General features: G+C 42.4%; 1 protein-coding gene across 1 annotated transcript in view; it reads right to left on the bottom strand.

Moving 5' to 3' along the window:
- HS1BP3 (HCLS1 binding protein 3) overlaps positions 1-14,712 on the bottom strand; it is a 42,734-nt gene that overhangs the window by 18,361 nt on the left and 9,661 nt on the right. The window contains exons 3-4 of the mRNA XM_056856686.1: positions 14,050-14,260; positions 11,872-12,082 (exon numbers count right to left, since the gene is read on the bottom strand). Of these exons, the coding sequence (XP_056712664.1) occupies positions 11,872-12,082; positions 14,050-14,260 (422 nt within the window). The remainder of the gene's footprint in view (positions 1-11,871; positions 12,083-14,049; positions 14,261-14,712) is intronic.

Genomic DNA, 14,712 nt, shown 5'->3' with positions numbered 1-14,712 from the left:
ACAAATCAAGCAAGGATAGAAAAGCTGCAACTTGGCAATCCAACCCATCCCACTGGGGCCAAAATATTTTCTGGCCTCTGCCACTCTGGCAATATCTTTTGTGCTTTCTCCACAAGTACCACCTGGAAAGGGCAATACTGGATGAGAAAAGAACTAGGATATTGCTATGGACACCTTCCCTCAGTGATGAGAAGTGGCAAGGACACTTTGGAGTTCCTTCCCTTTGGAGGAGAAAACACTGAAGACTTACAGCCTTTTGACATATATAAAAATAAAACAGAGCACAGAAAAATGCAAAGAAGCTCTCCTGGAAGGCTACAGATCTTCCACCCTGCATCAAAACACCAGACAGCAAGACCTATGCTCCACAGCACTTCAGCAAACTAGCAGCTGTCTCGGTCTCCTTCTATGTCTTCTTTCAAATTTCAGAACTGCTGCTGCATTCCTAGGAGCTCAAAAGGGTCACCTTCTCCAAGATCTCATGGACAAGTAACAGCGCTATCTCTTAACAGTTAACACCCAGTGAAGAATATTAAAATTAGAAAAAGGCCCTTACTCCTATCAGGTGCACTAAGCTCATTAATTGGGTTAGATCCAGGCTAAATTATCCATTAATGGAAGGGGGGAACAGTTTCTGCTGATTCACCCCTCCTGCTGCATACTCCCTATTGGTCCCTTGTCTCCTGGGAGCAGCATTTCAGGGAGATCAGCGGGCTGCAATGAGATGAGGGAAGAAGGAAAGTTCTGTTTTGCTGACAGATGTGCCTCCCACTAGCAGAATGGAACTCTGTATCTCATTGTACTTAGGCAGCAAAGCCACACTAACACGTTGCAGGCCTGTCAGCGTGGTGTGAGAGCCAGCGTCGTGTAGTGATTAAGAGTGGCAGATTCTAATCTGGTGAACCAGGTTGGTTTCCCCACTCCTACACATGAAGCCAGCTGGGTGACCTTGGGCCAGACACAGTTCTCTCAGAACTCTCTCAGCCCCATTTACCCCACAAGGTGCCTGCTGTGAGGAAAGGAAGGCGATTGTAAGCCGCTTTGAGACTCCTTACTGTAGAGAAAAGGGGGGTATGAAAACCAACTCCTCTTCTTCTTCTTGTGTCTGAGAAGATTTACAGCTCAGACCCTGGATGTGAGTTCTAGAAAAATATTTCTGGCATTTTTAAAAAAGTTTTAGTTTGCCCTAAAAAACTCCCGTTTCTTGATACCCTTGTCATCCGTAAAACAAACTTTCAATTAGGTCACAAGGTCTGCCGGAAACCAACTCACACAGATCGCTACTTACACAAAAACTCCAACCACCATCCCCAACAGAAAAGGGGAATAATCAAAACATTAATGGACTGTGCAAGACGGATCTGTGAACCACAGTTTCTCAAGGAAGAAATTAATCATTTAAATCACGCACTGCTAGCAAATGGCTATTCCAGAAATGAAATCAGAAGGGCCATTAAACCAAACAAAAATCAGAAAACTCAGGAAAAACAGTCTCCTATAGGAAAGGTATTCTTGCCATTTATTAAAGGAGTCACTGATAGGATGGAGAAACTTTTGAAAAAACATAACCTACAAACAGTGTTTAAACCCACCAAGAAAATACAACAGATGCTACGATCAGCAAAAGACAAAAGAGACCCCCTCACCTCTGCAGGAGTATATCGTATACCTTGCAGTTGTGGACAAGTTTACATCGGGACCACAAAACGCAGCATGCAAACAAGGTTAAAAGAACATGGAAGATACTGAAGACTTGGCCAACCTGAGAAATCAGCAGTGGCTGAACATGGACTGACACAAACAGGACACAGGGTCTTATTTCAAGACACTGAAATACTGGACAATTCTACCAACTATTTTGTCAGATCGCACAGAGAAGCCATTGAAATTCATAAACATCAGCACAACTTTAACAGAAGAGTTTAAGAATGAATAAGGCTTGGCTTCCTGTCCTGTTAACCTCCAGACTAACAAAGACTACAGTCCACAATAGCCATGCGGATTAGCTTTTGATTCCACATGTTAACAGATCACTTCAGGATAAAATGATTCCATATTAACATACCACACCCTCATTAGCACATTATCTTGATACTTACAGGACAATGATTAGCACATTACCTTTGATACTTTTTGCAGGACAATGACTCAGCTCAAACCCAACCCCCCCTTTTGACTATATATTACTCTTACTACACACTTGACACTGAGAGACGCTGTCCTTCAGTGTTACTCCTCTGAAGATGCCTGCCACCGCTGCTGGCGAAACATCAGGAAAGAAAATACCAAGACCACGGTTACACAGCCTGGATAACCTACAAGAACCAATGCCCTAAAATTGTTTGGAAGATATTTTAAATAAGGTATTTCACTGGAAAATATTTGGCCACTGAGGAAGAAAAACGCAAGGATTGCTTTCAGATTAATGCTGGAGCCCCGTGGTGCAGAGTGTTAAGCTGCAGTACTGCAGTCCAAGCTCTGCTCACGACCTGAGTTCGATCCCGACGGAAGTTGGTTTCAGGTAGCCGGCTCAAGGTTGACTCAGCCTTCCATCCTTCCGAGGTTGGTGAAATGAATACCCAGCTTGCTGGGGGTAAAGGGAAGACAACTGGGGAAAGGGAAGAAGACTGGGGAAGATGACACCCCACAAACAAAGTCTGCCTTGGAAACATCGGGATGTGACGTCACCCCATGGGTCAGGAATGACCTGGTGCTTGCACAGGGGACCTTTACCTTTTTTACCTCCAGAATATCTGTGTCTGTCTCACATCTGGAATGCAAATAATTCCTTCCTGTGTCACAGTAGGTAACCTAGAACAGGTCTGTAAATAGCCACTCGCCTTTTGTAAAAATTGCCTCTGGGTGAGTAGGGTAAGGGAGCTTTTACACACTGGAAGCGAACTCACACAAAAGACCTTGTATGCAACTCACTCGCGCACAGGAAAGGTCATGTGGATAGGAGCCCTAGACACAAACAACACATGCTCAGACCCACTAGACTTATTTCCTAATATTCTCAGTGCGGTGAGTGTGAACCTTCATGATCAGGCTTCTGTTAGCCTACATACACTTTCGCTGCCATGAATATGCCTTCTCAGAAACCAAGCCAATTATTCACTTAAACTCATTAAAGGCTCAGAAAAACAGGCAACTGAAATTCACCCCCATTCACATTGGCTATTGTCAACAAAACGGCTCTGTGAATTAAGTGATTCAACATTTCCTGTTCCACGGGATGAAGGACTGAGGCCCGATCGATGAGGTAATGCTCATTCCGAATTCTATTTAAGGGCTTTATAATAATAGGGCGACTCAGCCCCTCAAGACAAAAGATGTTTCAATCTGCCCAGTTAGTTCAGCTGAAGTATGAAGAATTCTTGGACAGTATTTCGCTGTACTGCTACCCTCTGTGATTCTGAGACATTTTGGCCTAGTTCTCACAAACTGTGTATCTGGACTGTACCACTTCAGACTGCAGATGAGGAGTCATATGAATGAATGTCCTTCCCGTCCCTACCGCACAGTTCTCTGTGTGAGGAAAACTAAACATCAAGGACCAAGTGTGTAAATGTAATTTCACAGGGCAAGCATCCATCATGGGCATGCTCACCTGTTGCCTGAAGTGATACAACCTAAGGCTTGGCTCATACGAAAAGCTGCCTTACACTTAATACCATCATGGGCATGCTCACCTGTTGCCTGAAGTAATACAACCTAAGGCTTGGCTCATACGAAAAGCTGCCTTACACTTAATAAGACCATCAGACGTTGATAGCAATGTCAGAACTGTCTACTCAGACTGGCAGGAACGCTTCAGGATCTCAGACAAAGGTCTTTCACATCACCTACGGCATGGTCCTTTCAACTAGAGATACCAGGGATTGAACCTGGAACTTTTTGCATGCCAAACAAATGCTCCCAGCTGCCTCTCCACCACCCGAGCGCTAAAAAGGCAGAATCCAGAAACACCTTTATCATTTTTCATTGTTTTGATCCCAGCCTCAGATTTTCTCCCTAGTAAATGGACATAACAGCTATTTTCCTCTTCGGATAGTTGAGGGGACAAACACAACCAAGATTGTAAAGCACCTTTTCAAAGTAAAAGTGCTAGTATAAATTACATGGCATACCAATTAAGATAAAAAAGGGATCAGGAAACTCTCCTCCTACACAACAAGAATATTTCCTAAGAATCGTAATATTTCAGTTATGGAGGACATATAATATAGTATTCCATAAGACAATATTGAAGAGACAGGAAGGCTGACAGACCGTGCTCACTGGTAGTGGGGGGTTTTGTATTGGGGTTTTTTTGTATTGGGGTTTTTTCCTCCGATGGTTGTTTAAGCATCACAATGGAGATGTTTATTTGAAGCTTGGGCAGATCTTGAAGGATAACAGGAATTTGGAGTGTGGAAGTAAAACCGTTTTCAAAACTGTTTGCAGCGTGAGAAAACAACTGGGGGTTATCATGCTGGAACACGTGGCGCAAACCCAGAAGGACTATTAACTAGAACTGATCACATAACCAGTGAGGAAATTGCACTCCATGCCCCGCCCCCATAGAACGGACAACCTGTATCTGACTAGACATGACATAGGAATTGGCATTTTTTACATTTGTGATTCAAATATTCATTAGCTTTTGTTTCATTCCTATTTGTTATGTCATGTTAAGGATTTTGCCGCTTGCTTTTCCCCCATTGGTTTCGAAATGAAGGCAAGTGTGACACATGAGAGATCCAGGATCAGGATTTCCCAAGGGTTTCTTCTTCTTTTGTTATTCTTCTAAGAAACTCCATAAGCTGCTGATCAGCAAGGCAGGGTGAAGGAACTGTTTAACCCTTTCACCTCATCCAGTTTCCCTGTCCTAAATCGCCTTACTCCCTTGACGCCTTCATGAATTGTGCAGGGGAAAGCACGGGTACAGCCTCGTTTCCTCTGTGTAAATATAAAAAAGGCGTTAGGCTCTAAGTAGGGCAATGAGTATGTCATTCTTAGAACAAATTGTTCCCTTTGGGTACTCAGTGATTTGTCTCTGATGCTTGATATCCTTGGGGGGGGGAGAGTCTGGCCTCCCACTGGAGCTAAGTAAGCTATCTTTATTCCTAAATATCGCTAGTTTGGAGCTCAGAAAGTTATGCCCTGAAAAACTAGGGATACAGTCTACCTACACAGATCTGGCCTTAAGAGTAAAATTACCCAGGAGGGGGTAGAAACTGCTATCCTTGAAGAAAACATCCACACACCCTGCTTTCTTCTTGAGCAAACTATTGGGAGCAAGGATTGTTCACTGTTCATGGTATTCAATGGTCTAGGCTATAATATACCCTAACGGGGCAATCTTAAGCAGATACACCTTCTAAGTCCACTGAAGTCAAAGTGCTTAGATGGGTGTAACTGTTGAAGATTGCCCTGTAAAACACATATTAAGCATACAAAACAAAAACACCACTACACCTACAAGAAAACTCTTAAAGTATAAATATAAATTAATACAGAAGATGGATACATTGGGAACTTCTGCAAAACCCTAACTAAAATGAATGGAAGTTGCTCTAGATCAGTGGTTCCCAACCTTTTTTTGACCAGGGACCACTAGGACTTTTTTGTTCGGTGCAGGGACCCCAAGGTTCAAAATAAAAATTCAGGGAATTTGAAAATAAACTTTAATCATAACTGTTAGTTAAACATTAAACTTAGAATTATATTTGAATATATATATTTTATAATAGAGAACTTTTAATTGAAAATATTAATTTATTATGGGTTTATAGCTTTGTTTCGCGGACCTTAATTTGGTTCTCGTGGACCCCTGGGGGTCCATGGACCCCTGGTTGGGAACCAGTGCTCTAGATCAGTTCCGTTGCCATATATATATAAAAAAAACTATTACATCATTTTGAGTTACTGCTATACCTACATGTTTTAGGAGCTGTTTGTACACATTGCCAGACTACAAAAGTTGTCATCTAAAAGGTGCAGCTATGACAAGACGCTGGGCTTGGAAGCAGTACAAGCATTTGCGTCATATACCCACTGCAGTGTTCAAACATGCTTTCTGGATTCAACAGTTGTCAAAAGCAAACTCCCAAGATGAATTCAGCTGTGTATTTGGACAGATGGCTGTATAAGCTGAATGCTTCAAGCTATATATGTCTCTGCCTCCCTCTCTCCATCAAAAGATAGATAGTATAATATAGATGCTTTTTTTTTTTGCTCTCATGTCTTAGCTGACTTATGGCGACCCCATAGGGTTTTCAAGGCATTTAGAGGTGGTTTGCCACTGCCTGACATAATACATACACACACACACAATTATATAATTCACCTTGAGAAGGTTATTGTTGTAGGATGTAATTCAGGCAACAGAAATTAAGCACATGCTTAAGGCACTCCCAGTTTAAAATGGTTTATACTCCTAACACCCCTCCGACTATTTAAAGTAGCTAATAGATTACTCAGAAAGACAAATGTCTCTAAACAATATAACTTAACACTCCTGTTTTAAAAACAAACAGATCAATACAAAATCAAGTCCACATCAATGGAAGTAAATTTCTCAACACTGGATAGTTTTCACCCTTAATAATCTAGAGCAGTAGTTTCAGAACCTCTCCTTTTTGTTATTAATAGCGTATTGGGATTTTTGTGGAAAAAAACAATAAAAGCACCGTCCCCATCATCTACAATGCTTGCCGATGGTGTCACAGTATTCTGGAAGTGACATTTCCAAGAGCATGACAAATCAGCCAAGCAATCAGGTCTCCTCAGATTGGAGTTCTTAGCTTCAAGGAACAGGTCACATGGAAGAAAGGATAGGGAATGTGCACTCTCCCCATGTCCTACCTGATAAAGGGAGCATCCAGTGAATCAATTTGTGTGAAACAGAAATGGGGACAGAGCAGAACCAGGGCAGATGAGACAGAGGTGCTCAAGAAACAGAGTGAAGCAATTTAAAACCTCCATCTGGTTTGCAGTGAAATGTCTCCAGGATTAATGCCAAAGTTTGCAACCCCACAGGATAATTTTTCAGTTTGCACTGTTTGTACAAGCATAGGGGCTAAGAAGGACTCTTCAATGATTAGCAGGAGGTATGTCATGGAATAACAAGTTGGAAGGAACCACCAGGGTCATCTAGTCCAACCCTGGTGGAGAAACAAGTTGGGAGTGGTCGCCTCAGAGCCAGTCAGTGCCATACAAATGCAACTGACCCTAGCCAGGAGAAGGACAATAGGCAGCAAGAGTCCTACCTAAGCTATAGAGCTTCCGCAGGCCAAAAGGCAGAGTAGACATTTCCTGCAGAAAGGAAGGGAAAAAGGGTCTGCTGGGGGCGGGGATAAGGCTGGTGCTAAAAACCCTTGAGTACAGTCTTCTGGCCACACCAAGGAGGAGGACTCTGCCTTAAAGCAGCTACGAGCACATGGTACTGAACTCACCAGAGGATGACCTCTACATACTGCAAGCAAGGTGATGGATGAGTTCTCAAAGCTTGCAATTCCAAGAATGTAAGAGGAACCATGCTGGATCAGACCAAAGCCCCACCAAGTCCACCACTCTGTTCACACAGTGGCTGACCAGCTGCCTCTAGGAAGCCCACAAGGAGGATGACTGCAACAGCATCCTCCCACCTGTGCTCCCCTACAACTGATATGAAGAGGCACGCTGCCTCTGGCACTGGAGGGAGTAGATATTTTTGTTTTATTTATTTTGTTTTATTAGGTTTCTACTCTGCCCTTTCTCGACACAAGCCAGGCTCAGGGAAGTCAAAGGAAACGAAGAGGTTGAGCTAAATGCTACATAAAATATAACCAAATAAATCTATTTTTATTATATTGTGCACCAATATATGTTTAAAGCATACATGTTAAAAGCACTAGGCCTACAATGCAGGCTACCTAAAATGCATGAACAAATATCAACAACACATGCTCAGTTGATGTCAATACATATAATGACCAGACACGTTTCAGCCTTATTTCAGCCTTCCTCAGTGGTCATACATAAAACAATTTTATAATACGCATCCTGAATTAGTATAACCTTAATGACCACTGAGGAAGGCCTATTTAAGGCCGAAATGCGTCTGGTCTTAGTTTGGTCATTTTATGTATTGACATCAACTGAGCATGTGTTGTTGATATTTGTTCATGAATTTTAGGTAGCCTGCATTGTAGGCCCAGTGTTTTTAACATACACTGGTGCACAGTATAATAAAAATAGATTTATTTGCTTATATTTTATGTAGCATCTAGCCCAACCTCTTTCGGCACTTTCTACCACTACATACAAAATCGTATATTTCCCCCTTGGGATCTATTTCAGAGCTCTAGAATCTCAGTATAGGATGAATGCTAGCTGAGTAATTAAAGAGAACCAGTAATTCCATCCCCCTGGAATTTTAGTAATCTCTTTTAGCTGAAAACTACCTGGTGCATAAACAGCCACTCATGTTTGCTCATTTAATTCTAGCAATCAAAGAAGCAGCTCTTATATTGCCAGCAGTGAAATCTTACCTTGCAACCAAAGAAATTCAAAATTTTCACTTGTAATTATTAACCAATCCCTTCTTACTTAACCCTTTTGGACATAAGCAGTGCAATAAAACCTGTTAACTCAGAAGTAAATCTCATGGAGTCCAATGGAGCTTACTCTCAAGTAAGTGTACTTAGGATTGCATTCGGGCAGCCCAATCCTAAGGAGAGGTAGATGGCCAGGGACAGTGCAGCCACACCACCTCCTGAGAGACTTCCCAGGCCATGAATACAATTTTAAAATTCCCTTTAAAAAAAACCCTGAAACTCTTCCTTTGAGTTTCATGGGGCTATGCAACTTATTTTGCAGGCGTAACTCAACGCCTGTAAAATGACGTGTTCCTGGGGCGAAAGGGCTTTGGATGCTGCCTAAAGGCAGCTCCGCCCCTGGGAACACCCCTCTGGACACCGGCGTGAGCACTTGTACCAGAAAAATGCTGCCGGGGAGGTGGCGCCAGCACATGAGGCTCGCACTGCTGCATCGTTTCCCAGAGCCAGTGAAAGTCGCCCTGCATCAGCGTCTGTACCACTTTGAACAGCGCAAGTGGTATGGACGCTGGCACAGGGATGACGCTGGCTCCTATGCCACTCTGCCCCCACGTCAGGATTGCACAGTTAATAGCTCACTAGCACTGGAAGACCAGGGGCTGGCCTATTGGTATTTCCTCTTCCCCTTCAAAAGAGCACAGAAAATGTTTTTGCTATTGCATGTGCAATTCATTTGCCAAGATAATCTCAGTCTTCATTGGGGGAAAATTATGTTTCTAGCCCTTTTGACTGCAAAGATATGTTTGGAATGCAGGCAATGTTTCTTGGAATGACAAAAACAAGATGGCTGGACATTCCAGATGGGAATATCCATCTAGGGACCTTAGTCATAAATCATTACTAAATCTGGACCCATGCCAATGAATTTAGGCTTTTCACGCTTCTCTGTCCAATCAGCTTTCCAAACTTAGTTCTACAGCCACAGCGGAAAGAAACTTCCGGGAGACTCCTGTTAATTTGGGGGGGGGGGATCCCAAAGATGGCCAGCAACTTATTCACTGACTAGACTCCCATGGACGATGACAGGGAATCCATTAAAACCAATAGAAGAATAAGAAGAGTTGGTTTTTATATGCCGACTTTCTGTACCACTTAAGGAAGAATCAAATCGGCTTACAATCACCTTCCTTTCCCCTCCCCACAACAGACACCCTGTGAGGTAGGTGGGGCTGAGAGAGTGTGACTAGCCCAAGGTCACCCAGCTGGCTTTGTGTGGAGGAGCGGGAAAACAAATCCTGTTCACAGATTAGCATCCACCGCTCATGTGGAGGAGCGGGGAATCAAACCTGGTTCTCCAGATCAGAGTCCACTGCTCCAAACCACTGCTCTTAACCACTACAGCACGCTGGCCTTTGCTTCTCTATTAAGAGTTTGGAATGGAAATGCACACTCAAAGAAGAAGGGACCCAAAGAGGTGTTCTATGTGTGCCCAGCATGGTTCCTCTGTCTGTTCTTTTTTTTCAAGCCACAGGTTCTTGACTGCATCAGAGAACATCTCCCATGTGTTTGGATTTCGAGAGTAGCCTGTTGAGTGACACCGAGTGAAGCAAGGTCTATATGGAAACAGTGGGCCCTTCTGTAGGCGTGGAACTCTTCTGGTGGCCCTCTGGATCCTAGCCCTACATTTGCAATTAATCTAGTTGGATGCACCAGAAACCAAGAAGGAATGCTTACTGTTAGCTTTGGCACTTGGAATTCTTTACTACCTATATTTGGTGTTAGTGGAATATTCAGTGAAATATGTTGTCCAATTCAAACGATTGTCCTTTTTTGGATAGGAAAACAGTCTTTTTTTAATAAGCCTACAGCCACGGAAAAACAGCACTTTATCTAGCTTTTCAGCATAAATAATGATCACGCGAAACAAAAACGCATCCTAGCTTTTAATACACACAGAAGAGCTCAGACTTTGAGCAATATAGGGCATTGTTAAATGAAGAATGCTTAGAATATTCTAATAAGTAAATTAAAGATAGCCACTGATGCTAGAGTAATTCCTGAAAATACAATAAGACTATTCTTCTGAAAATAAGTCTTTATGGGTTGCATCCTTCAGTAATATCCAGTTCTAATTCATTGCCTGGAGGTTTGTGAGAAGTCATTTAGACTCAATATTATCACTCATTTGAAAACTGCATGGTCTTGGACTCTTCAACAATATTCTTAGTATAACTGGATGGAAGGTATAGATGATAAGGAGTACCATTTCTCTACTTCCTGTAACAATCCTTAACTACAAATAACCGCTTCTGTATTATGATGTTTGACGGATCAGAAAAGTCAATACCACATTTATTTATGCTCTGCTTTTCTCCCCAATGGAGACCCAAAGAGGCTTATAGAATCATTCTGCCCTCCTCCAATTTATCCTCACAACTACCACCCTGTTAGGTAGGTTACGCAGAGTGTGTGACCGGCCCAAGGTCACCCAGTGTGCTTCAATGACAGACTGGATATCTGAACCTGGATCTCCCAGATCCCCGTCTGTCACCCTAACAACTACACTGTGGCCGGCTCTCTAGAATACCCTTCTGTTTTGCAGTCAAGCCAACGAGACAATGGCTTAGTTCAGATGCCACAGAAAACTATGGTTCAGTCATACGAACAGTGGTTAACCATCTGAACATGGGTTACTCCACCAGCTCGGGTACATCAAGCCAGGGTCTGAAATAGCAGAATCATAGGGTTGGAATAGTTTGAAGCCAGTTTAATTAAGCCCAGTTAATGTTAGCTAGGTTTTCATGTGCTGCACAGAGGTATCCTGGCTTGTTGCTCAGCACTGCACTGATTGCACTGCAGAGCAAAACAACAAATGGGTCTCTGAAGAGGAAAAAGCAGAGGGATTTGTCATGGAAAACCAGGGTAGGATGATATTCTGCAAGCTGAATCTCAGTTTCACATGAAAACAGTTAAAATAAACCATCATTTTCATTACAACTGAACTAAGTCAATTGCTTTTACTTGGATTGTATTTTATTATTTTAAGCGCCCATACAACACCCCCATTGGGGAAATAATGCCCCCATGGGGCATTTTGGATCAGGAAAGAAGTGCAAGGGAGAAGACCACTCCTTCCTGCCCCCCGCCACCCCCCCACTCACACACCAAACTGGGCCCCTGCGGTGTTTTAGAACTTATTTCCCACGGATAACCCACAGCTGCCCTGTGAAACGTAACATGTAGCTTGGAGTTTGGACCTAAGACTTCAACATTACTTTTTTTTTGGCGGGGGGGGGGGGACAAATGAAGTTCATACCATACTACCATAAGGATAAAAATCAAGTCATACTTGATCACGCCAAGAGGGTCTACATCATCTTCCTCTTCTTCATCCTCTTCTTCTTTCGCACTTTTACCATCTCCCTTTTTCAGGGACTCGAACTGGGGGACTACGTCAGGCGCTCTGTCCTCTCGGAAGAAATCAAAAGCTTCATTTTCTTCCTCTTCCTTATCAGGAAGGTTTTTACCCTTGAAGTCAACCACACCAGCAGATCTGGTTCCTGTGGGAGAGGGGGGGGGGACATACGGAAAAATGAATAACAAGCTAGCTCAAGCGGCCAACTGCTGTTACTGGCGTGTGCTAATTTCACTGACTGCTGAGATCTGCAAACAGAATGGGAGAGACGTATACTTATATTAATAAACAATAAGTTTTTGTGCCATGTAACTAGTAGAAGAGTTGGTTTTTATATGCTGACTTTCTCTGCCACTTAAGGGAGACTCAAACCAGCTTACAATCACCTTCCTTTCCCCACAACAGACACGCTGTGAGGTGCATGGAGCTAAGAGAGTGTGACTCGCCCAAGGCCACCCAGCTGGCTTTGTGTGGAGGAGTGGGGAATCAAACCCGGTTCTCCAGATCAGACTCTACAGCTCCAAACCACCGCTCTTAACCACTACACCAAGCTGGCTCTCCTTTCTAATAGTTCCTTTCATTTACAGCAACTCTGCAGTAGGATTTCAAAGAAGGCCACAAATGCACCATAACTTGGCCATTTAGAGAGACACACAGACAGACAATCATCTCTCTGCCTAGACACAGAGCAGCTTTATGTTTTCAGTCTGTGCACAATAATTCTTTAAAAGGCTCAAAGATGCCACGTTATGAAGGATGGAGTGTGTACGGCTACTATCAACGAATTCCAACCCTGATTAGAGCCTTCAAATTCTGCTAATATCCAGACACCTAGTCCTTTTCTATTTAAGGCCAAAAGTACAACCACATGACATTTAAGCTGTGCATAACTACCACAAGCAGCTGCTTACTCCCAGCACTGGAAAACTAACTCTATCAAGAACCAGCTGTCTCTGTTCTGTGATTCTGTAATCAGATGTACGGTGCTTGGTGAAGATTACAACATTCTGAGAATGTCAGCTTTCACTTTAAAAGTCTCCAGCTCACCAGGAAAGCAATGCCTAGCAATGTCCCAGAAGCCCTGAGGACCAGGGTGGGGCCAGAGAAGAAGCTGAGCAGGCTTTCTTGTAGTCCAGACTGCATTTCTGTGCAACTAACATTTTGAATAAACCATTAGAAAATAAGCACAAGGAAATTTGTCCAAATTGCAGGTGGATGCAGAACTCAACTCTTTGTGGTACAGAAATGTGGTTACCTAGTTGCAGAATTTTGATTTATTAATTTCCCAGAACATATATCAATAACTTAGATAATGCTTCTTCCTGTAGCAAGCTCTCTTACAAGTGACTCTTACCTCTAAATCAAGTACTACAAACTTCTAGTATCTGAGTACAGGGTTGATTAAAAAAAACAAGTTGACAGTACTGAGCATCACATCTTTTTCAAACATATTTTTTAAAAAGTCTAATTTAACCCCAGGATTGAGCAAAACTCCAAAAAGGGATACATATAAACCTACTTGAAAAGTTTGCAAATGAAGGTTTCGTTAATCAAAAGACAATTTGTGCTTTGATTCCGAATATATTTACTTTTAATTAGTAGTAAAATCAATGATCTCTAAGTAAAACTACCCTGAGCTGGTCTAGATAGTAGATCAAAACTGTAATGTTTTGAATCTCTGCAGCAATTTTCTTTTCCCCATGGGCTTATCTTTTTATTAGAATTTACTCTGTCTGCTGGGGTTTCCTGCCCCCCATTAGTATTAGCTGGTGATGGGAAAACTCATTGAAATTGTTTCACATCAGAAAATAAATTCTACTGGATGCTGTTTGCCATGGAAGGGAGCGGAAAATTGCTTCAAGGATTCTGATCTCATACGCAAAATGTTCTTGAGACCCGTCAATTGTAGCAAAGCTTCATTTGGAATTTATTATAATATGTATTCATTGTAATATGTACTACTAGTCTTTAACGTAGTAGCAGTAGAAGTGAGCCTTAAAATATTTAGGAAGAACACTGTTTATTTTGCAGACATTTTGGATCTGCAAGGTTTCCATCATTAAGCACTGAGGAAATTTCCCCCCGTTTTCAAGGAGAACATTTTGGAATTACCTAGGAATTCCAGTAAATCAGGGCTTGTTGCTAGATCTGCTTCCTTGGAAATGGCTCGCATGATCTCATTGAACATAACTCTTCGCTCCCGAATGTCAGATTCCCCAACAAACAGCACTTTCCTCGGCAGCGGAGGCAGAGATGATGCGTGTGGATACTGTGTGACCAGTTTTTGATAAAATTCTTCAATCTCGCTGTATTTCTTCGAGACCTATGATGACATCAACAGAATATACATTCTTTATTAAATTGCAAATGTGGAGAAGTATGTAACGGAAGATACAATTCCTCATGATTTCTGAAGCAAAATATAGAGAATTTAGCTGTGTACAGTCATATCACCATATTGTGATCCATAGCAACTGGCAGAGATATGAATCTCCCACAGGTTTCCCACACATGACAGATATTCCCACATGAACCCTTGATTCATCAACGTCAGTATAGTCTACTTAGACCGGGAGCTGCTCTCCAGGGTATCAGGTCTTTCACATCACTTACTACCTGGTTCCCAAAATGATTCAGAGGCTAAAGAGTAAGGCTTTGTTCAGACATCACTCAAACCCATGGTTTGATTAAATTAACAATGCTTAGAGTGATCATCTGAACATGGCCATTCCAGTAACTATAGGTAGGCAGGTAAAGGTAGTCCCCTGTGCAGGC

The sequence above is a fragment of the Euleptes europaea genome, chromosome 10 (assembly GCF_029931775.1).
Source record: "Euleptes europaea isolate rEulEur1 chromosome 10, rEulEur1.hap1, whole genome shotgun sequence".
Taxonomy (NCBI): domain Eukaryota; kingdom Metazoa; phylum Chordata; class Lepidosauria; order Squamata; family Sphaerodactylidae; genus Euleptes; species Euleptes europaea.
This window is presented reverse-complemented; position numbering and strand designations above follow the sequence as displayed.